Below are 27,678 nucleotides of genomic sequence, written 5' to 3'. Positions count from 1 at the left end.
CCAAATTCGTCATCCCTTGAAATGACAATGTCTGCAAGCTTTCAGTGATATTGTCACTAAAAAACTAGGGAGTTGGTTCTGGCAACAAAAAAAAGCTTTGTTTTCACAAGTCTCTTTTTTTCTGTTGGCGTGCTACTTTTTAACAAAAAAAGAAAATCAGACTTTTTCACTAGAGTACAGAAAAAAAGCCAAGTTTGCTATAGGCATAACTTCTTGAAATGTGTCTGGAGTTGCCCTAGGGATGAAATTAGTCCAAGTGCATGCTCTTTGCTGTTAAATGCTTGACATGGAGCTACTTTCCAAGCCTGAATGTTCTCCAGTTAACTGAAGCACAGGATGGCTATGTCACTCAGCAGGAGCCATAGAAAGTATGTCTTACTGGGTTTTTTCTGCACAAAAATTATTTACTAGTTGTAGGCTGCTCTGTCAGTTGCTTTTAGGATTCTGAAATATGTTTCCTTGGCTCACTGTGTCCACTGTTGGTTTGGGAGAAAGAATTCTTCACCTCATTTTGGGAAAAAAATATATGCACACTGATGAAGCAAGCACTTGAAAACTGGATTTCTAAGTAGTTTAGGATAAAGACCAGATACATTTTGGTGTAGTGAGTACACTGGCTTTTCAGATCTTTGCATTCTGTGAGTCTCTTCCCTAATTGTTTGAGTGAATGGTTTTAAACTGAAAGAGGGTAGATTTAGATTAGATATTAGGAAGAAATTCTTTACTGTGAGGGTGGTGAGACACTGGCACAGGTTGCCCAGAGAAGCTGTGGCTGCCCCCTCCCTGGCAGTGTTCAAGGCCAAGTTGGATGGGGCTTTGAGCAACCTGATGTAGAGGAAAGTTGTCCCTGCCTGTGGCAGGGGGGTTGGAACTAGATGATCTTTAAGGTCCCTTCCAACCCAAACCATTCTATGATTCTATGAGTGTCCATGTGATAGGCATTGTCACGTTTATTATACCTGGCAAAAAAAATATGCAAAATGCTGCAGTGGCTATGAGTATTATGTCTACTAGGCAGGGCCGTGAATTCCTGCACAAGATGAGAGGTAACCAGGGCACAGTCTTCGCATACTGGGGTATTTCAGAGCACGTGATCAACAGCTACTGAAGTTAATGCTGCGAAGTCAAATATTCTCTTAAGCATGGAATCTCAGCAGAGCAGGAGGAAGATGATGTTTTGCAACAAAACAGCCTTTTCAGCCTGTCCTCTTTATGACCTGTAAGGGTCTGAAAGGGCAGGAGTAACGCTTTGAGTATCACTTGCTATCCTCCCTCCTTGTGCAGTTTCAGGGTTTTTTTCACTTTACAAGCACAGGGGGAGATGAAATAGTCTGGACTTCTGTCTTAAAATAGACCGCCGGATATCTGTAGTCCTTAATTCACTTAGTGCTGTACAAGTTGAAGAAAAGCAGCTTTTGTGAAGGCAAGCCCTGAGATTCTTTTAAAGTAAAGCATCTATTGCTGTTCTAGGGAGGAAATGTTCACTAGGTGAGTGTCTGAATCGACTGCTGAACAAGTCCACATACAGTTTCATCAGTCTCTGAGGTGCACTGTAGCTTTCAAGTGAAGAAAATAATGTTAGAAGTAGGAAAAAAAATGCTTCATTTCTCTGAGAGATTTGGAATTAGTTTTCCTGGTGTTCAGAAAATTATTCAACAGCCAAACTATCCTAAGCCATTTTCACTCTTTAATGAAAACTGGAAAAGCATAGATAAAAATGCTGTGTTATCAACATATTATTTCTGTAATTAAAAATTGTAAACTAGTTGGGTTTTTTATGAAACAGTTATCACCAGCTAGCTCTACATCATGTATTTTCAGTCTGTCTAACCTACTTGGTTTTTGAAGTCCAGATCCATGATGAAGCAAGCATCATTTTGGAAGAAAAGTCAGAGAGGACATCACTTGCAGGGCTAAGTCCTGAAATTCTTACAAGATTTAGAGCTTTTCCTCAGGCAGAAGCCCTGTTGATTTTGCCAAGAATTTGCTTCAGCAGTGAATAACTTAAGTCCCAAAAACAGACCGTAGAGCTTGACTCGAGAAGAGTTTTGGGTGACTAAATACCAAATAACAACTGAGGTTTCGTTCCCATGCAGTTCCCCAAATGGAGAGGAAACTACTTCAACAAAATGTTTTTATCATTAATTGCCTCTGGTTAAGCCCAACAGTACGCTCAGTGTAAGAGACAGAATGCTGATGGTCAGTCTTCTAAAGCTCCAGCATCTGAAATAGTCCACAGCTCTGCTCGTCTTAGTTTCTTCCCAGAGTGAGGCCTGTCTTACTCAACCGTGACTCCTGTTACCAGTGTGTCCAGTACTGGCCTCTCAAATCCAGTGTGCAGCAGCTGGGATGACCAGCTCTGCTTCCAAGCTCATATGAGCCCTTTCTCTGCTGAGCCTGATTAACACATCCCGTGTCATCACATGACTCCAGTTGGTGGAAGGTTCCTGTTTGTTCCTGCCTGGCATTGGCCACTTACTTGCAGGAGATGAGTAGTGGAGAATAAGAAGCCCCTCTGTCTTTGTGTGTTCTTTGGCTCAGCAGTGGAGAGAGCAGGTAATTCCTGAACACCTATTTGCTGTCCTTGCCTACGGAGCTTTAAAGTGTGGCGAGCAAGAAGAGTGACGCTCCCCCAGCTGCATAGAGTCAGGTCAGTTTGCCAACCTGTCATAATGTGTGTCATAATTTGTTGCTGGTGAGAGTCACTAGCAAATGATTTCCTTCCACCCTCAGAGAGGAAGAAGGAGCGTGAGTCAGAAAGGATGGTGTCTGAGGTCCATCGCTTTTGGAGTAGAGTATCTTACGTACCACCTTTTGCTTAGTTCTGTGCCTACACTTGCAATTCAGTTCTAATATTATTAGGAGCTAACATAGTGCTGTTGTGCATATTACTCAATGAATTAGTCACTATGAGCATTTTCGTATTAAGGATTTCAGAAAAGAAAGCCAGTGACAATAAAAGGAAACATCAATCATATTTTGGTGGTAAATTGCTAGAAGCACTGTACCATATGTCTCAGTTGACTTCATCACTTTGCCTCCCTCACAGGCAGGACATAATGGGCTTGGGTTTTTTATTCCTCTTGTGAATCTAATAATACTACCTACTGTGTTTTGTGGTTTGTTTTTTTTTTTTTTTTTACAGGAAATTCCAATGAACTTTGTTGATCCGAAGGAGTATGATATTCCAGGCTTAGTGCGTAAGAATCGCTACAAAACAATTCTCCCAAGTAAGTTTCTGCTTTTTAAGTCACTGAGGCAGGGTGGTTTATTCCACATGCTGAAGGGCTTTGCACTTTCCTTTCCAGAATGCATGGTGTGCTGTCACTACAATGTATTGTTCAAAGGCCATATTTATGAAGCAGCAACATGGCTTCAAAGCATAAATCAAATTTCAAAAGAGGTAGAGCATGAAGAACATAAGATTCACTGAAGACCAGCAGCACTTAGGTTTTGAAGTCATTAGAATTGCCTTATTTGGTGCTGCTTAAAAATTCTACGCAAGAACTTGGTGTGTTTATTCAGATGTTACTTAGTGGTTTGTTTGATTAAACTCCTTTAGAAGGACTAAATTCTAGCAATGTTATTTTTCTGACCTATGTTTTTCTCAGCATCATACCTCAAGTGCAAACTGAGAATATTGGGAACTGGGCTGATGGCATGAAGATGATACAGAAAGTCAAAATGTTTTTCTTTTCTATTACACTATTTTTATTTGTAGCCAGGAGTAGGAGTTTTGAGAAACATTTTGGTACAAATTTTTACAAGTGTCATCACTTTCCTCTCTGTCATACATAAAGTTAGTTTGAAAAGTGATACAATTAGATGTCATGCCTCTTTTTTTGCTCTAAGCCATTGTTGGAAGATGCCACGACTAGCCACAGTGGCTCTGTTTGCAAAGGCAAAAGATTCAGTGTCAGGTTAGCAAATATAAGTGCAGAGAAGTCAAAAATTTCCTCAGATACACCTGTCATTTTAGTCAATGAACCTGGATTGGACATGGTTCCAGCAGAGATTTTTTTTATCTAGACTTAAAACTCCGGCAGCTGCAGCCAATGATCCAATGTGCACAACGCTTCCGATGACTTTGTAATCCACCTTAGACCAGAAGTGTAAAAACATTCAGCCACATTTCACTGTTTCTGTGCTAATGACTGAGGTGAATCATTCCAGTATTAATTCACTGTTTTTGCTGGAAAGGGAAGGTTGCAAAAGTGTGGCTAGTGATTTCAGATGCCCAAACTACTAGATTTTAAAATAATCTATATATTCTGAATTCAGTATCTAATGTGTACTTGGAGAACTGGATTAATTTTTTAAATATCTCATATTGGATGTTTAAATTGAAACATCAGAATTGCTGCCATTTTGAACAACCTATTCCAGAGTTGTAAACAGATGCCAACTGGCCCCCTACCATACTTTTTAAGAATGATCACTCAATGGGTTAATTATTTGCTGCAAACTTCATCTCAGCCATATGGATATCTGCTAGCAGCCATTGTTGTCACTTTGACCTCTCCAGATAAGATAACTAGTTTCTACCCTACCATGTCTCCAAGGGTTAACAAGCTTATTCCAAGCTCATTATGATCTGGATATTTTTTCTGAATTAATTCCAAAACTCTGCAACTTTGTATGTGGCTATGAGCAAAGATGTCTTGATATTGCTGAGGAAAGAAGAGGGCTGAGTGTTCACTCTTATCCAACTACCTCAGTTTCTAAGGGCTTGGTGCTGGCAGTAAAGAGGCTAGCAAGGAGAGCTAAACATCCCCTTTATGCTTCAAAACCGGGGATCCCAGTAAGCTATCAATGCACAAAGTAGGAGAGGGCACCAGAGGCAAGAAAAGGGAGAGTCCAGTGCTTTTCAGGCTTTGATCATCCACTGGCTTTTGTTTCTGAGCTGACCAAATGTAGCCTATGCTGCCTTGAGTATCTGCCTAGCATTCCTCCAGTTTCTAGCTGCAGAAAGTAGTAATGGCAGGAACTGCTGAACAAGCTGCAGTACAGCAGGCTCAGACAACTGATTATCATAAGGAACAACAAATGCTTGATTACCAAACTAGAGTCAACCCAAAATCTGAGTTTAAAAGTAACTAAAATTCCCTTACCAGCTTGTATTGCCAGAAGCAATCTAGGCAGTTACCATTAAAAGGTAAGCAGTCACTTAATATAATGATCAGTTACTTGCAACCCTAGAGTTGATTGTAGTAAGTGAGAGACATGATAGTAGTCTGTAATTAATCGCATTTATATTTCATTTGTAGTAAATTCTTTTTGCAGATTCTCCAATTTTGCTGTTGGTAGTAAAATGGATCTGTTTTTTGATGGCGGAAGGGTGTTTTGGGGAAAACGCCAAGCTAAGGAGGTTGATTTGGATATTTCATAACTATAAATTTGTTTGTTTGCAGACAGTCCTCTTCTGGGGATGAGTCCTATGGCAGTTCCTGGAAAATGATAACTTTTCTCTAAGATGTGTGCAGGCACTTTTTGAATATATAGAAAAGGATGTTCTTGTTATAGAATTCCAGAGGTGGCAAGAACTTATTGGAGCATGTTGTATATGAATCTCATTGAATCCTTTTCTCAAGAGTAATGTCTAGGCAGACTTTAGATTTCTACATAGCTCTATTGCTTTTACACCATTTTAAGTTATGCGAAACATTTCGGTTAAGTTTAGTGAGTTCCTCTAAAATGTCAGGCATAGTATCAACACAAAATGGCCATCAAAGAGACTGTGGAAAAAATAGCTGGCATACTATTAGTAGTAGTACAGACTACTACTGTTTTTTTAAAGGCTTGGTGTATGCTTGAACCTGGCCTGTGCACTAGTTTTGTCCTGAGAGAAATATTTTCATTAAGAGTACGATTTGGTTTTGCTTAAATGCCTCTCCATTGAAAATTTGAAATTCATACTGCAAACTCTTATATTGAAGTCTTGTTATGATTTTTTTTTTAAAAGGAGGAGTTATCCCTGTTTATATATTTCTAGGAGATGTGATTCAGCTTTGGCTACACTTTCTGCAAAACAGTGCACGTTCTTGTATCAACAGTGCATTAACAGACCTCTCTTATGAGGTTGAAACTGTTCACTAATGAACTACATTTACAAATGTAAATACTGTATTAACAGAAAAGTCACAAGCCAAGTATTATAATTTAAAGTACAAGCATATTCTGAATAATGTTTTAATACTTGTGGATACAGCAATTGAAAAGTCCGCAGTGAAAGGTAACTCAAATTCTATTGCAGTTGTAGAATACTAAAAGATGCCTGTGCTTAAAAGTCTGTGGCATATGTTGATAGAGCTCTTCACATCCATTTTATTTCTCCTTAGAGACCCACCATGAGATGGACAACATAGTGTTATTGCTGTTATTAGTAGGGAAAAATCACGTAATCATTACTCAAACTTCAGCAGACTCAACGGATGACTGCGTAAAACCCAGGCAAAGGGACTTCGTGGGTCTAACTACCCAGTCCAGTGACATTTGAATAAACATCTGGCAACCTATGTCTCCTTTTTAATGGTGTGACATGTCACAGGCTATCAGAATTACTGATTAAAAAGCAGATTTTTATCTCTTGTCTCACCATCTCCCTAGCAGTAAAGACGTGAGCAAAGTTGAGCAGTGAGGGAACTGTATTAGAGGGAACTTGCTGGTTTCAGTACTTCTGTGCTATAGAACAGTATCTTTTTTAATATCTTTGCTTTGCAGTTTGTGATTATATTATCACATAACAGATAACATGAATCCATTCTGAGGACAGGGTTTCGTGCTGTCTGTGTTTGTAGTACTGTAGAAATGACTGTGTGCTTAGTCCTTTGTGCTCTTACCCAATATCACACTGGTTTTGCATATTTTTTATTTTTGTTCTGGTTCTAAGCAGCTGGATTTTTTATGAAGAAGTCATCTGTGGTTTGTTTTTAATATTCTCCTGGTGATATACACTGCTGCTGTTTGCTGAGGCCTCTGTCAGGAGGATGTTTCTTGTTCAATGATAACAGACTTTGTAGTACTGATGAAAGTGGAGATGAACGTGGGCCTCTGTCAGCTTGCATTAAAATCAGTGGATCAGCTCCCATTGACTGCAATGGGATTTGGCCTGGACTTCTCAGGTGGAATAATGTTTTCATTTGTGGTCTTATTAAAACAAGAATAATGTTTTAATTATTATTCATAAACAGCCCCAATGAGGGAGACTCAAGTACTGAAGAGACTTACACAAAGTACAAGAGACTGTTAATGTTAATTTCTCTTTAACCACTATATTATTAATGGCACACCTTGGAGTTTAGTTCACTGCAAGACAAAACAGGGAAAGAGTTATTGTCATCTGGCTTTCCTGTGTGCAAGAAATGTGTGGTTATGGTTTGGGAGAAAAGCTGTTTGCTGTCATTTCACAAACAATATTCTAATGTCTTACAAGCCAGAATGAGTCTGTTGACCTAACAAATTGAGAAATAATTTCCTGGAGCAGAAACCTGCTTTTCCAGAGTTACTCTGGGACACTGACTCTGCAACAGGAACAGTTAAGCAGGCTTCAGAGAGTGGGTAAAACTATCAGAAGCAGCCAAATTACGCTAACCATCCCTTCCCTTTTTTTATGATGACATTTTAACATGGGAGCTCTCCAAGGCCACTCACATCTGTTGTGATGGCCATGAATGCACGTAAATGTCTCGCTGTACAAAATAATCTTGTGTCTCTTTCTCTCCTCTGAGCAACTAATAAACTATTACTTATCTCTTTACACCTTTCAGATCCTCACAGCAGAGTGTGCCTTACCTCAGCTGATCAGGACGACCCCCTCAGCTCTTACATCAATGCTAACTACATCAGGGTAAGAGCTCAATAGTCCAATGTGTCTGCCTAGCCTCTCTCAGCCACTGTTAATGTAAACAGAATTGCAACATCCGCTGGCTTTTAAAGGCATCCTAGCTGAACTGATTGCTCTCCTGCTTACATTAACTGAAACGAAATCTCGAAGTGCAACTGCTACAGGTTCAGACCAGACACACACACACTTTGGCACTTCTTGATGCAAATTGCTTGTCAGCTAGCCTGACCAAGGCGCCAGATAATAAGCCTGAATAAGGCTCTTGACCTAGCCAGAGTCACCTCGAGGCTGTTGGACACTCATTGCTGGAATTATGAGAGTCCGTATTGTGCCTTTGCTCCATGTACGCATATGCAAGAGAGAGGTTCAGAGGGGAAGAACTGATGCTGTGGAGTTACCATTTCAACCAGTGGTAGCTCTCTGTTTTAAAGACTAAACCTTCAAGGATGTGGTGGACATCTCTGTTAAAATTGATCTCTTGTTGTTTTGTTGGCAGGGCTATGGAGGAGAGGAAAAGGTGTATATTGCTACTCAGGGACCGATAGTTAATACTGTCAGTGATTTCTGGAGAATGGTGTGGCAGGAGCGTTCTCCCATCATTGTCATGATTACCAATATAGAAGAGATGAATGAGGTAATGGTGTTACATATAGTCTATGTTTTTATCTGTACTCTCGCAGATGTTTTTGGCATAGATGCTAAGCCAGCTGAGGGAGCTGGGTCTCTTTAGCTTGGAGAAGAGGAGACTGAGGGGTGACCTCATTAATGTTTATAAATATGTAAAGGGCAAATGTCACAAGGATGGAGCCAGGCTCTTCTCAGTGACATCCATTGACAGGACAAGGGGCAACGGGTGCAAGCTGGAACACAGGAGGTTCCACATAAATATGGGGCAAAACTTCTTTACGGTGAGGGTAACTGAACACTGGAACAGGCTGCCCAGAGAGGTTGTGGAGTCTCCTTCTCTGGAGACATTCAAAACCCGCCTGGACGCATTCCTGAGTGATATGATCTAGGTAATCCTGCTCCGGCAGGGGGATTGGACTAGATGATCTTTCGAGGTCCCTTCCAATCCCTAACATTCTGTGATTCTGTGAACAGAAGTTAGTTCAGTGGCCTGAGCAATTAGAGCCAGCATTAAATTCTTCAGGCTCAGAGAAGATGTGGGCTTCTCTTTCAGTTCAGTTTACTGTCTTGTTTTGCTGTCTGACTGTCTACTGCTGGTTTTGCCATTTTTCCTCTCCCAGCTGACCTGAAACATCTCCAAACCCAGTTCTTATTTGCAGATACTCTTTCAAGTTCCCTCTAAAGGCATCAAAACCAATAGTACCCCAAAACTACTAAGGTTGAATATCTTTAATCAACAGAGCTGGTGCTGCTTTATCTTGCATTTATTATGATTTAGTGTCTATATCCACATTTCATTGAGGCTATCCCTGACTTGTGAAAGATGCTAGTTACAATAATCAACAGCTAGAGCTGACTGGGGTGTGGAGGACCTTTTCCTGAATGTGTCTAGGAAATGCTTTAGAGATATTGAAATTAAGATGCTGAAATTTTCTATTCACCACCTTCTTCCAGAAATTAAACTGTTGCAGTGTTTCTGCTAATCCACCTAATGTGATTTTTGTTTGCAGTTTAAAATACTGCTGCCCTTCAGCTGTTCATTACTTACCTGCTGAAATATTTGCCCCATAGCAGAGTTGCAAGAACTGTGTGTCTGGGCTTCAGTTCACAGACAGGTAGCTGAGCTTACGTCTGTCTTTATAGGCAGTGTAAGATATGAGAAAGTGGCCTGGGCATGTGGTCCGCGTCCCCCCTCACTGCTGGCAGTAAGGTGTAGTGGACAGATTCAAATGGTGTTTCTTAAGCTGCAGCAGCAGTATTTGTCAGAGCTTGTCCCTGAGAACTCATTAGTAATTAGGTGAGAGAGTTTCCTTTGGAGAAGAGGCTTTTATACACTTAGAAGCCCAAGAATATGGGCATACCTCCGTCGTACACACAGTTATAATGGCTTAACTGCTAGCTGGAAGCTTAGTGCCCATAATTATGCATTTGCATAAACCTTTAGCTTTCTGCAGTTGTGAAGTAAATAAATTTAACCTTGAACTTTAGTGAAAAAAGACACGAACAAGACAGATGCAGAATTAATCATGCTTTGCAAAAACACAGTATGTTGCTGAACTAAATGTTTTGTTTGCCCTAACATTTTTAAACTCACATCTGCGTCTATCTGAGAGGCAGCACTGAAGTAATAACTTGCTCGTTGATCAGAGCTGCCAATTAATGGCAAATAGGATGTTAAAATGTCATGACATAGTGTACCAGAATCATTTAAGGACTTTGAGGTTTAAAGAAGAAGATGCAGAGGAAGTACTGGTCCTGAATGACATATCTGGTGATAAGTTCTTCCACTATAGATTTCATAGCAAGATTGTATAACAGGAATGTAAAATAACCTTTACATCTGAATTTCCTCTTACCTACACTGACCAAGTATTTCACCCATCATATCAGTCTTGGGAAGCAGTGCACTGCAGTGCCGATGCACTGTATAACTGAAGCTTGCTACAGCCTATATACCGTAACAGAGCTGCTGAGTCTTTTCTGATACCTTTTGTGTCAAAAATTAGACGGTGTCAGGAATCTCATCCATAAATATAGGGTAAGTCCTTTCATATAAATGTATTCTATATGCATTCCCTTTCTTCCATAACAGACATATTAATATATGAATAACAGGACTCAGAAGTACATAGATTCAAAACCGAAACCTTTGTTCGGCAATGATGCTAGTAACAGAGGCTTTGTGTTCCTCCTCAGTGCAATGACTTTGCTAATGTGAGTATTAAAAGCTCTGTATCTCAGCCCTCTGTCACATCTAATGTGAACTGACAGACAGCCCACAGGAATGAGTGGGCAATCTTACTCCACTCCTTTAAGCAGAGCAACGTCTGTGCTATTGATAGCTGCTAGCGCTCTTGACAATTTTTACAATGGGTTCTGCAGTTTAAGAGTAGAGGAAGAAAAAATGCGATCTGCGTAAATAATTTTATAGAGACAGTGGGCCACGCTCCCAGTGGGTTATTAACTGATGCATGATGCAGATGGAACAACACTGATTCTCCCACGCAAGAATTTTAACTTTGCAAGATACTTTTCTGTTGTTAGTCCTGCTCCTGAAGTGGAATTATTTTTGGTGGGGAAAAGCAAAATAATTTAACTTGCTTCCTTCAAGACTGTGTACAGCTATGTAAAAGAGGAAGCTTACAAGCATCATCTTCAACTGGGTTTGTCCAATAGCAGATTCTTATTCTCCTGTGATAATGAGATTGCTTCTTTCATTATCACAAGGGAGCCTTTTTCTCAGACCCTGCCTTGTTCATGTCATTCGTTGTCCATGAACTAGTTCATGCACCATGTTGGAGTGCCTGTCTCTTCCTTTGCATGTTGATTAAAGAGAAACTGCATACAAAAACCCACAGTCTTTTTCAGACCTCCTTCCAGGATAGGAGTGCTTACAAATTCTCACCTACTCATCTCTAGTGTATCAGTACCACAATGTAGACTTGCAAATGGACTATAGTTTCTACTTCTCTAATTGTCAGGTTATGCTGGCTGCATCTCTGACTGTTTTTTGGTAAAATCAAATGTAGTAGTCTAATAGCTCTCACAGCTATTGCCTCCTTTTAGTTCCTTAGCTTTGAAAGGTTCTCAGTGTCCATTTAAAGTGGATTTTGGTACATAATCTAGTTCCCAAAACATCCTCAGTCATGTTCTTTTGTACAAAAATCTACGCAAATGATCATCTTATATTCAGAGAGCATTGACCATTCATAAAAAATAGAAAAGGTGTATTTTGTGTTTCCATATCAGTGTATACACACCACAGAAATATTGGTAACTAGTGTATAGTATCCTAATCATTATCTTAAGAAAAGGGTTAATCTAAATACACAAGCACATTGCCGCTGGCCTTTCTAATGAACCTTCAAAATGCTTATCAGCTGCGTAAAGGTAAATAAGGATGTGTGTTTTTAAAAGCATTGCTTAGTCATTACTTGATTTGTGCATTTTTAATCAAGCAATCAGGCTATTATCAATGCAGCAAAAATCACTTGAAATGTGGTCCCTGTTTAGAAAGTGAAAACTTGTACTTATTATAGAAACAAAGTTTATTCATATTCATCTATGCATGTGCTTTATCCAATTTCAGAGGACTAAAAATGAAACCTCCCTTGATAGCTGCTTAACTAGATTAATTTTATATTGCACACAGAAATGCACAGAATATTGGCCAGAGGAACAGGTCACCTACGAAGGAATAGAAATCACAGTTAACCAAGTCATACAAGCAGACGATTACCGTTTAAGGCTCATCACCCTAAAGGTAAATCATTCCAATGTACTTAGCTGTATAATAGTAGTTTAGCTGTCTAAACCCTTAAATGGAAATGTTCATGAAGAGTTGTGTAGAAATCTTCTGGACAGTGTACTGCTGTACAGATAACACTTTTCATTACTCAAGTTGTCGTAGCTTTGCCCCGTTCACCAACATACTAAGTCTACAGTAAAATAAGCAGAGATTTCGACTGTGTATGTACAGTCTTAAAACTACCAGGCCAATTGTAGTAGTACGGGGTTCACTCAGTGGAAGAAACCAGTGACTCATTCTGTGTCTGTGTCCTCTGTGTTCACTGGTCATTTAGAGTGACATGTTAGCTCACAGATAGCTTCTTACCAGCCTTTGCAAGTCATACGATGGACAGCACTTGTGGAATAACCTGCTAAGCTCTATGATGATGTTCTGTAGAATTCAAAGCCTTGTTTATTCTTTGGGCCATGGGCTCAGGCCAAAGGGTTACTGATACTCACAGGCTCTTCTACCCTGCATGGCGTCTTGCATATTTTGTAGTATGGGGACACCCCTACAAAATATTAGGTTGTACTTCTTGTTCTTTTTATGATTCATTATTAGGATGCTGTCAGACTGCTGGATACCCCACCAGCTGTTTATACCCAAGATGACTTGTGCTGCTAAGAAGAAGTGGTGGGAGTTGAGAACTGAGCAAAAGGCATTTTAATTTTGTTACCTGTTTTCAGTTTCTCTCAGCAGTGGGACTACTGGTCTGCTTGGCACTTGTCAGTTGGCTTTTTGTGGTAGCACCACTTCTGTTCACCATGGCTGAACCCCTTTTAATAGGTATCATGCTAATTTATTCTTTGAGTGATTTGGCTCACTTGACTTTGAAGATACTTTAAGGGATCATTCTACTCCAAGACACTAAAACAGTTGATCACCTTTAAAAATGCTTTCACCACAGCGTTCGCCATGCTTACATTTCTAAACATCAGTATCTTTCCAACTAACTGTATATGTAGTTTTACATACCAGTAACCATTCTGTCATCTTGGGGATAGAAAGCTTAACCACAGGTATAGTTTTTTAAGTACTTACATGCTACTTAGTCTAAAGTACCAGAGTCCTATTTTACAACTGTTTCATTGCTAGGTTCTAGAATCTCAAGCTACGTGTTTTAATAAGAACAGTCTATTTACATAAACTTATACATCTTTCATCTACCAGATCTACCCTTGACCTCAGTATAACACCACAATTTCTTTCCAAGCTGAAAAAACTCTCCTTTTATCCAACTAGTTTCAAGTCTCTTCAGCCATATGCTAATAGGCAGAAAGCCAGCATATGAAATCCCGTGTCTGGATTGAGAGTGTGGAAAGTCTGTCACTCATGCTTTTGGCAAAGGCAGCAAGGAGAAAATCATGCTCCCTGACAAGTGGGAAGTAAAGAATATTTACAAGTATGTTGCAGACTTGCAGAAGTCTTAAATACAACTTGTCCCAAACAGTACAGTGCAGCAGCAAGAATAATACACAGATTAATTCTGCTGGAATGCTGATATCTGACAGAACTGATCACTTTTTAGTTACGGTGACAAAACTAAATTTTTCTAAATAAAAAACTATGCTGTCTGCCAGAGGAGTTTTTCATAGTTGTTTTAAATCATTAAATTACAGCATTTTAATATTAGTGAATATTGCTTTTTTTTTCAGCTTGACATTAACTTTAAAGATTTAGGTTGAGATGTTCTTTTTTTTTTCCTTCTTACCCTCCAACAAAAAAAACACTTTCCCCCTGTGTTCATGGAAGGAAATTTTATTCTCTCCCTAGGGAAGCATCATTCCAATTCTTCTTAGGAAAGTGATAGCCAGTTCCATTTTCAGATGGGAATTGCAGGGGAGTGGCTTTTAATATTGATATTGCAGTGGCATATCCAAAAAACAGTCTCACTTTAACAGGTGTTGCACAAAACAAAGAAACAGTCCTGAAGAGCTTATATACAACAATTCAAGCATAATAAGCCATACTCCCATCTCAGAAGTACCTTTTCATAATAATACTCATCCCTGCAGAATGTTTTCTTACAACAGCAACCTCTCAGTGTTTTTCCCAGATTCTCTTGTCCCTGCTCAGTTATTCCTTAGGTGAAGCTTTCCATGTTAGAGTATGAGCTTCAGAATTTAGAGTCAGATATGACTATATCTTTTCTTTATATATAACTGTGGATCCCACAGGGGGGAAAAAAAAAAAAAAAAAAACCAAAACACAACAACCAGCAAACTGAAAGCCAGATTATTTGTCAGGGCTGGCGTATCCAGTACATTCAGGCACTAACAGAAAAAAAAGAATAGCTAGGGTAGCAGAGTACAGCAAAGTCATAAGTAAAGAAGTATAGATCCCACACATTTTTCCCAGTCATAGTCAAGAAAGACAAGTGCTTGCCTGTCACAAATGATGAGAAAGCCTTTATTGGACATACCCATCTCTCCAAGGATGTAGTTTCTTCCCTACTCAAATGACTTGATCGTTTTGATGATTTTATTTAAGCTCATCCCAGTTTTTCAGTTAAATGATGTTTTTGTTTTCAGTACTCGTGGGGCAGTGTCTCTTTCTCCCCACCCCAGAATGTCAGGAGGTGAGCTGCTGATTTCTAGAGCTGAAATAAAGATTCCATTTGTTAAGTTACCGTTGCCTAGAGCTGTACATTTGTCATTCAATAGCACTAGTGGAGTAGCAGCTCCAGACCATACGTATGTTAAATGACTTGGTAGTGAAAACTAGAGAAGCCATAAATTGACTCCTGTTTTCCCTTAAACAGGAGTGGTCAGAAATATATGATACTACTACTAGCAATATATGATTACTGCATGTGTTACAGGGTGGACTGCCATAATTCTCTCAGAATAGGGGATGAGATTTGGCAAGCTTTAGGAATTTAGAGAATGCTCAGGCAATAGGGCAAGGCTTGTTTTCCTTTCTCAAAGGAACCTTCCAGTGTCTAGCCACTGATTCATGATCTCAGCCTCAGCTATGGCATACATGATGGTAGACTTCAAACCATTGATTAAATCTTGCTTCCTCCTAGGTGTTCCCAAGTCTTCTCAGTCGCAAGGAAGCACAAATAGAGAATATTTTGTCAAAGTCAAAGCCGAAGTGTACAGAACCACAGAAGTCAGGGTTCTCTAAGCAGAAGCGTAAAACTGGTAACAGCATAGACAAAACCAGAGGCATCCAGAGTTCATCTTTAGAGCTTTGGCTCTTTCCTGTTTCTGTCAAATGAGTAACTTTATGTAGTGATTCATGTTTTCCTTCAGATGATTTTTATCTTTTACTTTTCTCTCAGTATTACTGACGTTTTTATTATGATTTTTCACAACGCACTTGAGAATCCAGCATTTGTAACGTCAGTGGCTCACACATAGCCACACATTCAAAAGCAACTGTGTATGTTTAATGTTTCAGTGCAGTGTTGAAATTTGATTGGATTTACTGTAGTGAGCTTGAGTACTATTCATGACAACTAGTTATGCTCTCTTAACCAGAATATCTTCTCACTAGAGTGAATAAGGTAAAGCCAGGCTCTGTGCTATGATAGTAAGACTCTCTTTTCCTAAACTGAGCTAAACATACCCTTAAGGTTCCTATGGCTGTGCTTCAATGAGCACTTTAAACCCAGTATAAGCTGGAACAGCAACTAAATTAAGCCCAGCCTCCATTTCTCCAGCTGTCTTGTTCCTACCCTTCTGCCATTTCCCATGTGCCCACACAAGCATTCATGTGACTGTGTGGTAAGCCAAAGGGAGAAACTGATCGATCCATCTGAAAATTAATCCAGCATGAGAAAGAAAAAAGATTTAACTAGATCCCTTCCCCAGTTTAGTTCACTGTGAAGCTGTGCAAAAGCTTTGTCAACCAAAGAGAAGGATGGAAAGTTGCACAACCACAGAGCAGTTTTAACATCCAGCGACTGACAGTCATAGAGACGTAGGAGTGTAGATGACAAACTGTTCCCAGATTTTTGTGCCTTGTTCTTTAGAAAGAGACAAATTTGTTCTCTTTTTCCTCCCCTCTTAAACTCAGCCAGCCATGTACTTAAGGGAAGGTTGTGGAAGCTAACACTTCTGTTCCCAGACCTTTTGAAGACATTTGCTTAGCCCTGTGCCAGCTGGCTTATGTAATGGCTGAAAGGTCCCCTGAGCTCCGTGTTACTATTTGGCACCTTTAGAAATCAGGCAGAAGGATGTCACTTTGAACACACAAAATCAGAAGCACACGGTGCTACTTGGCACTCAGAAAAGGTAACAGCACATTTGTTATATTCATAGCCACGCTGAGACATAGAGAGAATTGGAATTTGTGTCTCTCAAAAAGCCCTGGACTACAGCTAGATACAATTCCCACCTTCTGTAGTATCTCTGAATTTCTCACCATGTCTAAGAGAAGAGTTCACAGGAAACTGATATGAGTCTGTCTGTCAGAAGAGAGAGAAAAATAAGCTCCCATCTTTCTCCCTCATCTATCTATCTAGCTATCGGAGACAGAGATATGGCTCCTGGCTCTCTGTCTGTCAAATACATTATGAAAGCAATTATGTCACAAGCACAGCTCTGGCTTTGCTGAATTAATCTATCAAGAGGGAACAGACTGCCTGGAGTGTTTTGCACACAGCTCTTGGCACTAAAAGAGCAGCATACTTGGAGGGGGAATTTTTTTTAAGGCAGTTTACTGAAGTGCAGACATGATATTTGAAATCCAGATTTCTGTGTTGTGTGCCTTGCCATTTGAATCTCCTGTTCTGTTTAGCATTGATTTATTCATCTCATTCTTAAATGGAAAGCCAGGTTTCAGTATCAATTTACAACCAGAAGTTCCTTTAAAACTTTGTGGTGTTTGTCTTAACTGGATTGCAGAAGGGAGAAGAAGTCAGAAACTTAAAACATTACTGGTACACGTCTTGGCCAGACCAGAAGACACCAGATCAAGCCCCACCTCTGTTACAGCTAGTACTGGAAGTGGAAGAGGCAATGCAGAGTGCAGAAGAGAAGAATGCCCCAGTGATTGTTCACTGCAGGTAAATAAATGTCGTATCTGACTTCTAAGGGCTTCTAAGGGCTGTATACAGACATCATGACAGCATAGTGCAGATACTGTCCTATTGGGCATCAGTCAGACATGGGGGGAGATCTTGCCCAACAGCTTCTGAAATATGCTTGGAACTTATAAAATTTAATGACAACAATTTTCTATTTAACAAGTGTTGCATTTAGAATGAGCTCAACACAGAAGCTGGTGGTGGCTCAGTTACAAGTAAGAACAGTCTCATTTTATTTGCCTTACCAGTAATATATGCCTTTAATGATCTTAAACGGGCCAGGTTACCAAAGATTAACATACTGTGAGTGAAATTGAGTAGGAAGACACATGCAAGCAGAAAAATGAGAACGTTGAACTTTAAGCCTCAAAATTGCCCAGTTTTGTAGATTCCTTCTTTAATTTTAAAAAATCCTCATTAGGCCAAAGACAATAATTTAAGTGTAATACATAAAACAAATGAAACAGTGGCAAAGCTGATTGTAGCAAGTACTGATCAACAGACAGGAAATGTATGAAATTGATAGTAAAACTGAAATATCTGTGAAAAGAGCCTGGCAAAGATGAAAACTTCTTATATGGAAGAAGCAAAATCTTTACAGTGGTTTGAAGTCTGATGAGAAAATTGTAAATATCAATCACAGAGGAGAAAAAATAGATGAAGATAGATACTTCTGTCTTCAGAAAGAAGTAGGATGATGTACTTATCACTTGTAGACACGATGAAGTGCATTCTTCTGCACTGCGAACAAGCAAATGTGTTAAGCAACAGCTACTAACTGGTATTAAATCAGCTATACTAGATGATTTTCACCCAAGAGTGTTTAAAAAAAATTGGTCCACAGGCTCTAAACCATTAAAGTTTAATATAGCTGAGTTCTAGTTCTTGGAGAATTTGAGAAGTTCCGGAGGCCTAAAAGCAAGTCCTGTTTCTCCAGTGTTTAGAAAGGTCAGATGTGATTACTTGAAAACTACAAGTCAGTTCTCAAAACAATTATTCCGGGTAAATAGCAGAAAGCCTGATAAGCAATGAAGTAATCTTCCATAATTTCAATAAAATATATATTGCCAAATTGATCTTTGGGATTTTTGTAAGGATTTTATCTAGTTTTGCATAACATTTTCTAGGAGATGGCGGATGATTGCTATCCAGAAGCTGTAGTAAATGGGGTATTATCATACAATAGGAATGTTTTTAAAGAGACTCTTGGCATGAATGGTTGGTAGCCCGGTGTCATCAAAGATCCACCTGTAAGCTAATATGGAGTAATCACTAGGAAAATGTTCGTATGATGCCACAGTCCAGTTTTTCTGCCTCTGTTTTAAAACAGATTTTGACAAATTGGGGAGAGTTCAGAGAACAATAACAAATGGTTTGTAAGAAGGTCCCCTTTGCCCTTGGAAATCTGTGACTCTCTAAGGTCCTTGAAGTATTATGGTATTTGCAGGTAAAGATTCTGGTCACCATGTCACTCTTGCTTTGGCATACTTGTTTTGTCCTCTTGTATGGTGTCATCCCCATGACACAGTAATAATTTGGGGGGAAATGGGGTATTTTTATTTGAAATAACTAATAAGAGATATGGTGATAGGGTTATTAAGTATTTTGTTATAACTGTGGACCAGAGCCTTTTCAGATTATTCTCAGTTGCAGTCATTTTATGTGAAGAAGGAATTTAATATGTTGCCTCTGTTTGAGAGGGGTGTATGCAGCAAGCTGTTAGCCAGGGCCTGTGTTACACTGAGTACTGTAGCTCCTTTGGTCTTTGCGGGAGAACCTCAGTAGAAAAAAATCACTGTGGTTTTGGCCTTCAGTGATGTAAAATAACACACCTTTAAGAAAAAATAGAAACAAACCTAATAATGAAGTTATTCAATTCATAGAATAGTTTGAGTTGGAAGGGAACTTTAAAGGTCATCTAGTCTAACCTTCCCCTGCAATGAGCAGGGACATCTTCAACTAGAGCAGGTTGCTCAGAGCCCCCATATTTGGTTATGGCATAAATTGGAAGATGAAGGGCCTTTTTTTTTTTTTTTTACCATTGATGTACATCCATATGTAGCAGAGGCCTCTGAAACCCTGAAATATTTGAAGTATTGGTGAACAAACTAGATATAGCAAAGAAAACAGAAGTCAAGGCATGAGATACAAGAGTTTCAGGGATAAAAATTTTAAGTCAGGTAGGTACCTCCATCACAAGTCTTTGAAGACTGAGATGAGTTCTTAGTGAGTGAGATCATCCCCCAAACTTCCACTGAATTGCCTTGATCATTCTGTAATAGAAGTTAAAACAGTTCCAATGTAGCTGTTTCTCTAACGAGCATAAATGCAGAGTGAAAAACCTGTCTATACAGTCAAAGAAACAGTATTAGGACTTTGCGAAGAACTGCCAACTCCATTGTTGCTTGTACATTTGTTGCCAGAGTTTTTGTATTATGACTTTAGCGCAATTTAAATGAAAGCAGGATTTCTTGCAGTTGTTTCAAGTAATTATTCCTGAGGATGCTCATTTAATTATTTAACGCATAAGAAGGGCTGTCAGCTTTCACTGCTAGCTTTTTACCATGTGATAAGAAGAATTCGCAGCTTTGATAGCACTGTGCCTTTGAGAATAAAATCAATTCTGGTCATTAAGCAAGGAGTGAATCAGATACAAAGGTGTTCAGGAAAGCCAAAGAAATTTCTTTAATAGTGAATTTGTTGTATCCTGCACTAATTCAGAGAATTACTAGATTGCAGATCTGAAGGGCAAATGGCATCACATTTACCATATTGCTGTTAGCTCTAATTATTTAGGCAAGGGGATTGTTGGCTTTTTTTACTGTACCTGTGAATCAAAATGGCTTTCAAAGAAGCTATTAGGATTAAGAATCTCAAAGCAAAGGTTGCCTTCAAAGCAAGTCTAACTAAGAAATACTGTTTAACTGCTTATTTTCAATGGTTCAGTGACATATCAGGTCAAACAGTACCAAACAGTCCATTTTTAGCACTGTATGTGCAACGTCCATCCTTTTGCTGTGAGTGGCTCACACTTAATTGTGTTTTCCCATTGAAGTTAGTATCTTTTTCTAGTTATGGCTTTGTATTCACAAGCACCCAGCTGGCAAAGGTTGGAGGGAGGAAAGGGATAATGGGGTTTGATTGCTGGTTTAATGGTGCCATTCTAACATCTCCACTGCCTCTCTCTGCTTTTCCATCCCTTAGTGCAGGCATCGGGAGGACTGGCTGCTTTATTGCAACTAGTGTCTGTTGTAAACAGCTGAAGAGCGAGGGCATAGTTGACATATTGCGAACAGCCTGCCAGTTACGGTTAGACAGGTAAGAAAGCCTGTTTCCTTTCCAGAAAAAAAAAATGTAATCTTTCCCTTTACCTAAGGAGAAACAAATGGGAACAGGGGAGGAACAAAGGCAATTGCAGGCCAAGAGAGAACGTTCGTGGAAGGAAGTTGTCCTGTTCTAAGCAGTTCTGACTTGTAATCTTTGCCTGTTTTATGAGCAGTAAACCTTCACGAACAGCCCTAGAACTGAGCTAGATTCACAGCTGGCATCAAAATCTGCACAGCTGTGCAGCTGCACAGCTCAGTGCAGCAATGGATGACCTTTCACCAGCTGAGGAGTTGGCCCCATGTTCTTACAGAAGCAAAGGCTCAAAGGTCTGCTGTACTTAAGTTCAGAGTCACAGATGAGCACTTTGCTCTCAGGAGGAGTAAAGAAACTGGCCTTGCGTAGCTGGAGCTGTGAGCACTGTTTGGGAGGGCATGGCTGCTTGGCACTTTGTGGGGAGAGGGAGAGTATGCAGAGTCTGGAGTGTTTGCAGACATATGAAAGGAGCTGTGAAAATCTCTAGAAATTCAATGGTTTCCAGTTAAGCATTTCTTAACACACCACCATGAATTTGATTATGAAGTAAGCAGACTTGAATTTTGCACCAGAGATGTTATTTTTCCTCTCCCACTGGTTTCAAGTGCCATCAAAACATGTCTCAGTGCTCTCTCTAATGATAATGATAAATGTAGTCGGGGGAAGAGATGTCACGAAAAACATACCCAAGATTTTTCTGAGGAAAAAAAAAAAAAGAACCTCAACCCCATGCTGAACTTTATTTCAGAGGAGAAATTATACTCAGTGAGAGGCAGAAAATGAAATGCTTGCTGCCCTGCTGAGGCTCTGATAAACAGGGACCTGCAGGGGCTTGGAGGTTTGTCTGTTTCAATGGATTCCAGGCCAGACAAGGAAAGGCTTCTTGAGAAAAAGAAAACCAGAATCTGGGTAGTAAGTGCTGGTTATCCATGGCCCGGTGGAATATCTGGCTGGATTTGAAATACCTTGTCTCTGTGACTAATGTTACACAGGAAAATAGCCATACAAATGAAGGTTGAAGACACCTGCTTACAAGTGTGCTTGATACAGAAGGCCAATTAAAAATACTGGCTTTGCAGGGAGAGGGAAACTGACAGTCATTTGCAGGGGCTGGAGAAGGGAGATCACACTTAAGAGAGGCCATGGAGGAAAAGGAAGCTTGCAGGGACCTCTGTAGCTGCCATGTACCTCTGGGGGTGGGATGGGATAGGAAAAGGCCATTTAAATGTCATAGGAGACAATACTCAAGATGGAAAACAGTCAAGTCACCATCCTTGCTACAGAAGAGCATGGTTTCTTCAAGGAGTGAAAAATGGGGCTCGTAGTCTCTTGGAAGTCATACTGCCGTCCACTGCTGTTGTCACTAAACCCCTACAAAAGGTTTGTGTGACTCCAAAAGCAGCATGAGAGGATGAGACAGTGTCCAAGCAGCTATAGGAAGGAAGACCCTCTCTGTCTTCTCCTCCTGCCTGGTGGTTATGGGCTAGAGAAAATAGGGTGGATGGGAAGGAGTCACCAGGGACTTAGGGAAAGAGGGTTGGATGCAGGCCAGAGCAGACATGTAAAGGAATGGACCTCACTGCTTCACAGCAGTAGAGGGGTTCACATTAGCCCTGAGAACCGCCTTTGAGGTTACTGTGCAGGATGAAGGGGACAAATGTTTCTTTCCCTTCGTTCCCTTACAGGAAAAACCCTGTGCACTGGGCTTTGTACCAGGGGCCAACAGTTGGTCCTAAAATAACCTAGTATGAGTAAAGAGAGGAAGTGGTCATTTCTGCATCCCTCCCACAGTCCTGAGAGACATTTGCTGTCCGTTCCCACAATGCAGGTCAAATTTGAAAGGTTCCTGTGGCAAATAGGGTTGAAAACATAATTTCTCTATTCTGTGCCGAAGCCTGGACAGCAAGCATATGTCATGGTGTCCATGTGTGTGGGAAGGGAAGGAAACCACCACATAGCAGGGAATCAGATAAAAAGGAAAATTATTTCCTGTGGTCTGAAGCTTGATGGCTACCCTAGTGCTTCTGTTGCTACAACTTCAGGGTACAACCTCACTGTTAATGGAATTGCATGGGGAGTAATTGCCAGATATGACTAACGTTCCTTGTGTGTCATGAACTGACATAAATATGTTTCAGTTCTGTGTGCAGCACAGAAGGACTCAGAAGCAGATCCACTGTGAGCCTGTATTTAGTAGAGCAGATGGGGAGGCGATGCTCAGCAACAAAATAGTTTCTTTAGAAACACAGTGTGTGTTTCCCACCTTTGCTTATTGATTAGACATTAAAGCATGGGTCCCTGCCCTTCCCTGCTTATTGTTATTTCAAACAGCTGCTTAACAAAATAACTGCAAGAGGCTGAAGGAGCAGGTTGTCTTGCCCACTTATCTACCCCTTACAGGTATGGTTACTGTGTGACACACAATTGTTAAGTGGGACCCCATAGAAGACGGCAGTCCTCAAGGAGGGTGCTAGCAGTCTGCTATATGTTTGGCTCAGAGGAAGCAACTTTTCATTAATTTCCTCCGGTGGAGGTTTCTGAGGGAAAGCACCACATATGCTCTTGCTCAGACTGACACATTCTGGTTGGCGCTGGCCACCAACGGATTCCCCTGTTCCTCAGCGCCGCTTGTCGTTTCAGCCTCCTTTTGGCGCTGCGTTCCTGGGCTCTGTGCACCAGCACCAATGCTGACACAATTCTGCATACGCCTTCTGTGAAACTGAGCCATGGGGTTTAATTATTTTCATAATGGATTATCAAGAGATCATATCACTGGTGTTGAGGTACTCGTAGCAGAATTTTAAGTGTTAGTAAAATCTGCTTAAAATGGACAACTTCATCCTTGTTTTTTTTCATTTCTGTCTCCTGCTGTAGTACTGTAGTGTTGATTAATATGCTACTTGCAGAAATACACAGGCTAATGATACATGAAAAAGCAACTGTTTCTGCTCCTGCTTGCATTTCCTTTCAGGTTTGCAGTTTTAAACAGCAAAAGCTGAAATAAAAGCTGAACCAAAACAGATTTCTGTGCTTGGGAGTCTTTTACTGATCCAGATGTGCATGGTAGTCAATTCAGTTACAAATCTGAGTTGTCTTTTGTTAAAGTTCCATTGTCCATTCCAAAATCCTGCTGGCCATCCCCTAGTTCCCTGGTGAACTTGCAAAAAGCACAGCATGGGATGGCATAGAGGAAAGAACCCTCATTCCAGAATGGGAAAGTTGTGTGCTACATCAGTTGTCTGGGCTGGTCTGGCCCTGAATTCAGTCCCTGGTGCAGCTGTGAAGTCTTGGATAAGCTACTTCCCCTCTCTAGTCCTCCTGCTCCCATCTATCCGTCTAGAGCTTGGGGCTGGGGATTGCTCTTCATGGTGTTTAAAATGGTGCTTGGAGTATAGGTGCTCCGGTAATACGAATGTAAATGATGATGGCGTTGCCTTACTGGATGAGGGCCTCTGCCAAGAAAAATGAAGGTAAAGCCCATTGCTGTTCTGATTACTTGCTGTTCCTTGGTTAGCAGAGACTTTCAAAATGGAGCTTGAGCTCAGACTGCGAGCTGGTTGCCATCAGTGGGCACTTTTCACTCATTTCAGGAAGCTTTGGAATAGATCTTTTGTGTGTAACACCAGCTTCATGTTAGCTATGCCATTTTCTCATATGTTATTTACATGTAGTAAGGCTGCTGTTTCTCTCCCCTTTTTTTCTTTCATTTACAGGGGAGGAATGATCCAGACTTGTGAACAGTATCAATTTGTCCATCATGTCATGAGCTTGTACGGAAAACAGCTTTCTAGAGCAGCAGAAGAATAAGTGTTCGTGATATTCCTAAAGGCTAAAACCAAGAGAACTTCTGACTGCATTCAGATATATTTCAGATCTGATGAGAGACACATGGTAATCTGGCTGTCTTAGCTGGAAAGAAAGATATATTATTTTACTTTGATATTGCTTTTATGCTCTTGTTTGCATTGACATTTAAGAGCTGAGGTATGCCTTGTCTTAAACATATGTGACAGGACATAATCTTCACCAAAAAAAGGCTTATTTATACTGTAAATAAGAATAGTAGCTTCATTTGTTACAAAAGCAAGAAAAAAAAACAGAAAAAAAATCCAGTCTTCAGTTTGCTATTTTTAAAAAATCATTGCTAATATATCCAAATACAGTGTGAAACTTTTCGGATTGTTATGCTGAAACGTGCCGTATGTTGACTAAGCTTGGAAGTAACTTTTTGCCTCTTTCTGATTGTTTTTACATATAAAATTACCGAATACTGTGTATATCGTAAACCTTCTGAGCCTCTGCGTTGAAAAATTCAAGTAGATTCACATTGAAATGATGTTTCACACATCATGTTTGCTTGTTTATTTTTTCTAAAGCAGTCCACCACCAGTGTTATCAGAACTAAGGGGAAAAAATATTTTAATGATGACAGTCAAATTCTTACCAGCAATGTTACCCCAGTATCAGGACAGCTGGGTGAATCTGAGGTGAACAGTAGAAGCTAATCTGAACATAAATTCTTTACACTTTACCTTTTCTTTGTCAATATTTTGGCATCTCAGTTTGCAACCAGATTTGATTTTTCCAAATAGTTCCTCTTTTTATGTAGTCAGACCACAATCCGAATACAATTTCCCCTGAAATTTGAGGTTTGAGATCAGGTGAGGGATTTTGTGAGTTGAATTAATCTTATTAAAAATGTAATAATAAAATCGCTGTATTCTATGAACTTAAACTTGTTTCAAAGCTTTGAGGATGACCAGGTGCCCAGTGCTCATTAAAATTAACACACATCCTATAGGCAGCTTTAAAAAAAAAATCGGTCTGAATTTGTTGGCTGCTTTTTGATAAATTTGCCCTCAAACCAAATTCAGACAATCATTATCCCCTTCTAATCACTAGTCCGGGCAGCAGTGTTTCCTTTCCAATAATACAGGCTGCTGCCTATGCTTTTCTTTTTAAACCTCAGTCAGGCTGTGAAGACTGTAGTTTGTGTTTAATGCTTAGAGGTAAGCACATGTTGAAGTGCTTTATGGAGCAGAGAAAGATGGAGGTACACAGGACCCTTAACATGAAAGATGAGTGTTTTGTGAATAGAAGCTGTAATGATCTACTAAAATATTTTTTCTTCTCTTATTTGTAACAATAACCAAAACCCACCGTTTTTATTAGTGCAGGAGATTCTGAGAATTTACTGCACTTCCTCATCAGGAGAAGGTAAAGCAGCTCTCGGAACAGTAAGGGCTGATCCTGCTCCCACTGAAGTTTTGCACTGACGTCAGTAGGTGCAGGGTGTAGGGCCTGAAATGTTATGCCTACAACTTCATCACTGTGCAGAAACTTTCCCAGTATTTCAGCACACAACCTTTGTGTTTATTCTGTATCCATGAACCTGTAAAAATCCTGTTGGCAGGGTTTGCATGAATGTGTGGCAAAATGTGTTATCTTTAAACCACTTGATTTTATTGCTGTATTTAAAATATTTCCTTCAGTGAGAAGCTAGCAGGAAGAACTGGCATTCTTTTTAAAAATACTGGTGGTAGTCATTAAATAGAGCAATAAACTTAAGCTTTTGAGCATAACATGACTGTTAGTTTTATGTAAACCTTGCTAGCTATATTCTCCCCATTGCTACCAATTCTTTCGAAAGGGTAACACTATTCCATCTAAGCACTCCTTAGAAATAACAAAAGCACCACTGATGTTCTGAATAACATTGTAAGTGGAAGTCCCTATAAATGTTTTCAGCTGTTCAGTGCCCTTCAGTGTCAAAACTGGGTCAGTGAATAAAATCACTTGTTCTATCATCAGCTTCCTGTGCATCTGATAAAGAATATTTGTTGATGATTGATAGGAGTGTGCATATAGGAGCGAATTTCAATGTATAAGTTGCCTCCTGTACAAGGAGACTTTCTAGAGGAGAATTACTTTATGGCAAGCAAGGTATAAAGGGCTCTAAGATACTGACTTTGAGGTCCTTGTGCAGATTCTCATCAGGTATTAGTTGGCAGTGCTTCACTGACTTGTGTAGAAGTGAACGATTTATACTGATGAAGGAAATCTAGCCTGCTGTCCACTCCCATTCTACAGATGTGGAATGTCCTGAGAGAGTGGTCACTGATAAAATCGGGCTGCTTTGCATCAATTCACTAGTACAAAGCAAATGTCAGCCTAGTTGCACAGTCTGGTTATGAGGGCTACACTGCTGCCATCTCACACCAGGCAAAAGCATGCTGCTTGGTCAGGATCAAAATATTCAAATGCGTCTTGAAGTGTTATTTTTGTCTAACAGATTTGGAGCTAAGCCTCCTATTTACTCTTTGGCCTTACTGTAATTAACATATTTCTCTCTGTGTCTCTTTACTAGAATTTGAGGTCTGAAGGACCTGATATCAGCTGTTCTGATCTTTTCTGATGGCAGAGGTAGTCTTAAGAAGTGCTTAGGATTAGCAGAAAGGAGCTCTGGCCATGCAGAAGCACTTGAGATGAGTGGGCTTTCAGCTTCTGTAATCAGTAGGTTTGAAACTGAGCTGACAATAGGAACTAAGCTAAGCTATGTGTCTTACTAGACTGCTCTTTTTACTGGGCACTCTTTCTCTATTAAAAGGACATTCCTAGCACGTTTCATCCAGTCTCTCCAGATCACTGCCCAGACCTCTGTACCAGAGACTACAGCATTAATACCTACAACACAGTTGTTTCCCAGAGGACTAAATTTCTCTCTCTAGGTGGGTTAGCATGTAACAAACTTGAGATGATGTTATTTAGAACCAATTGTGATGTCTTCTGTTTCATAAGCTTTTTCACACTTCATGAACAGGGCAGAGCCTAGCTCAATGTCTCACTTGTTCACTGGTCATTTGGTTGTTGGCCATCACACTTAAGCAGTGTTATCCTGTTTATGCTTCTGTCATGGTAACAGACTAATGACACACTCTGTCCTTTTGTAGGTACTCTGAGATCAGCAGATACACAGGGTTATGTAAAAACAAAAATTAAGATTGCACTTGAGAGCAAGAGCTG

The 27,678-nt window shown here is 40.0% G+C and overlaps 1 protein-coding gene across 1 annotated transcript in view; it reads left to right on the top strand.

Annotated features, from left to right (window-relative positions):
* The window catches only part of PTPN5 (protein tyrosine phosphatase non-receptor type 5), an 81,808-nt gene extending 55,624 nt beyond the window's left edge, over positions 1–26,184 (top strand). The window contains exons 8-14 of the mRNA XM_068398702.1: positions 3,146–3,230; positions 7,767–7,846; positions 8,340–8,477; positions 12,123–12,233; positions 17,114–17,274; positions 20,500–20,613; positions 24,369–26,184. Of these exons, the coding sequence (XP_068254803.1) occupies positions 3,146–3,230; positions 7,767–7,846; positions 8,340–8,477; positions 12,123–12,233; positions 17,114–17,274; positions 20,500–20,613; positions 24,369–24,462 (783 nt within the window). The 3' untranslated portion in view covers positions 24,463–26,184. The remainder of the gene's footprint in view (positions 1–3,145; positions 3,231–7,766; positions 7,847–8,339; positions 8,478–12,122; positions 12,234–17,113; positions 17,275–20,499; positions 20,614–24,368) is intronic.
* Positions 26,185–27,678: the final 1,494 nt, after the last annotated feature.

The sequence above is a fragment of the Nyctibius grandis genome, chromosome 4 (assembly GCF_013368605.1).
Source record: "Nyctibius grandis isolate bNycGra1 chromosome 4, bNycGra1.pri, whole genome shotgun sequence".
NCBI lineage: Eukaryota > Metazoa > Chordata > Aves > Nyctibiiformes > Nyctibiidae > Nyctibius > Nyctibius grandis.
Note: the sequence above shows the minus strand (reverse complement) of the source record. Positions and strands in the feature narration are given on the sequence as shown.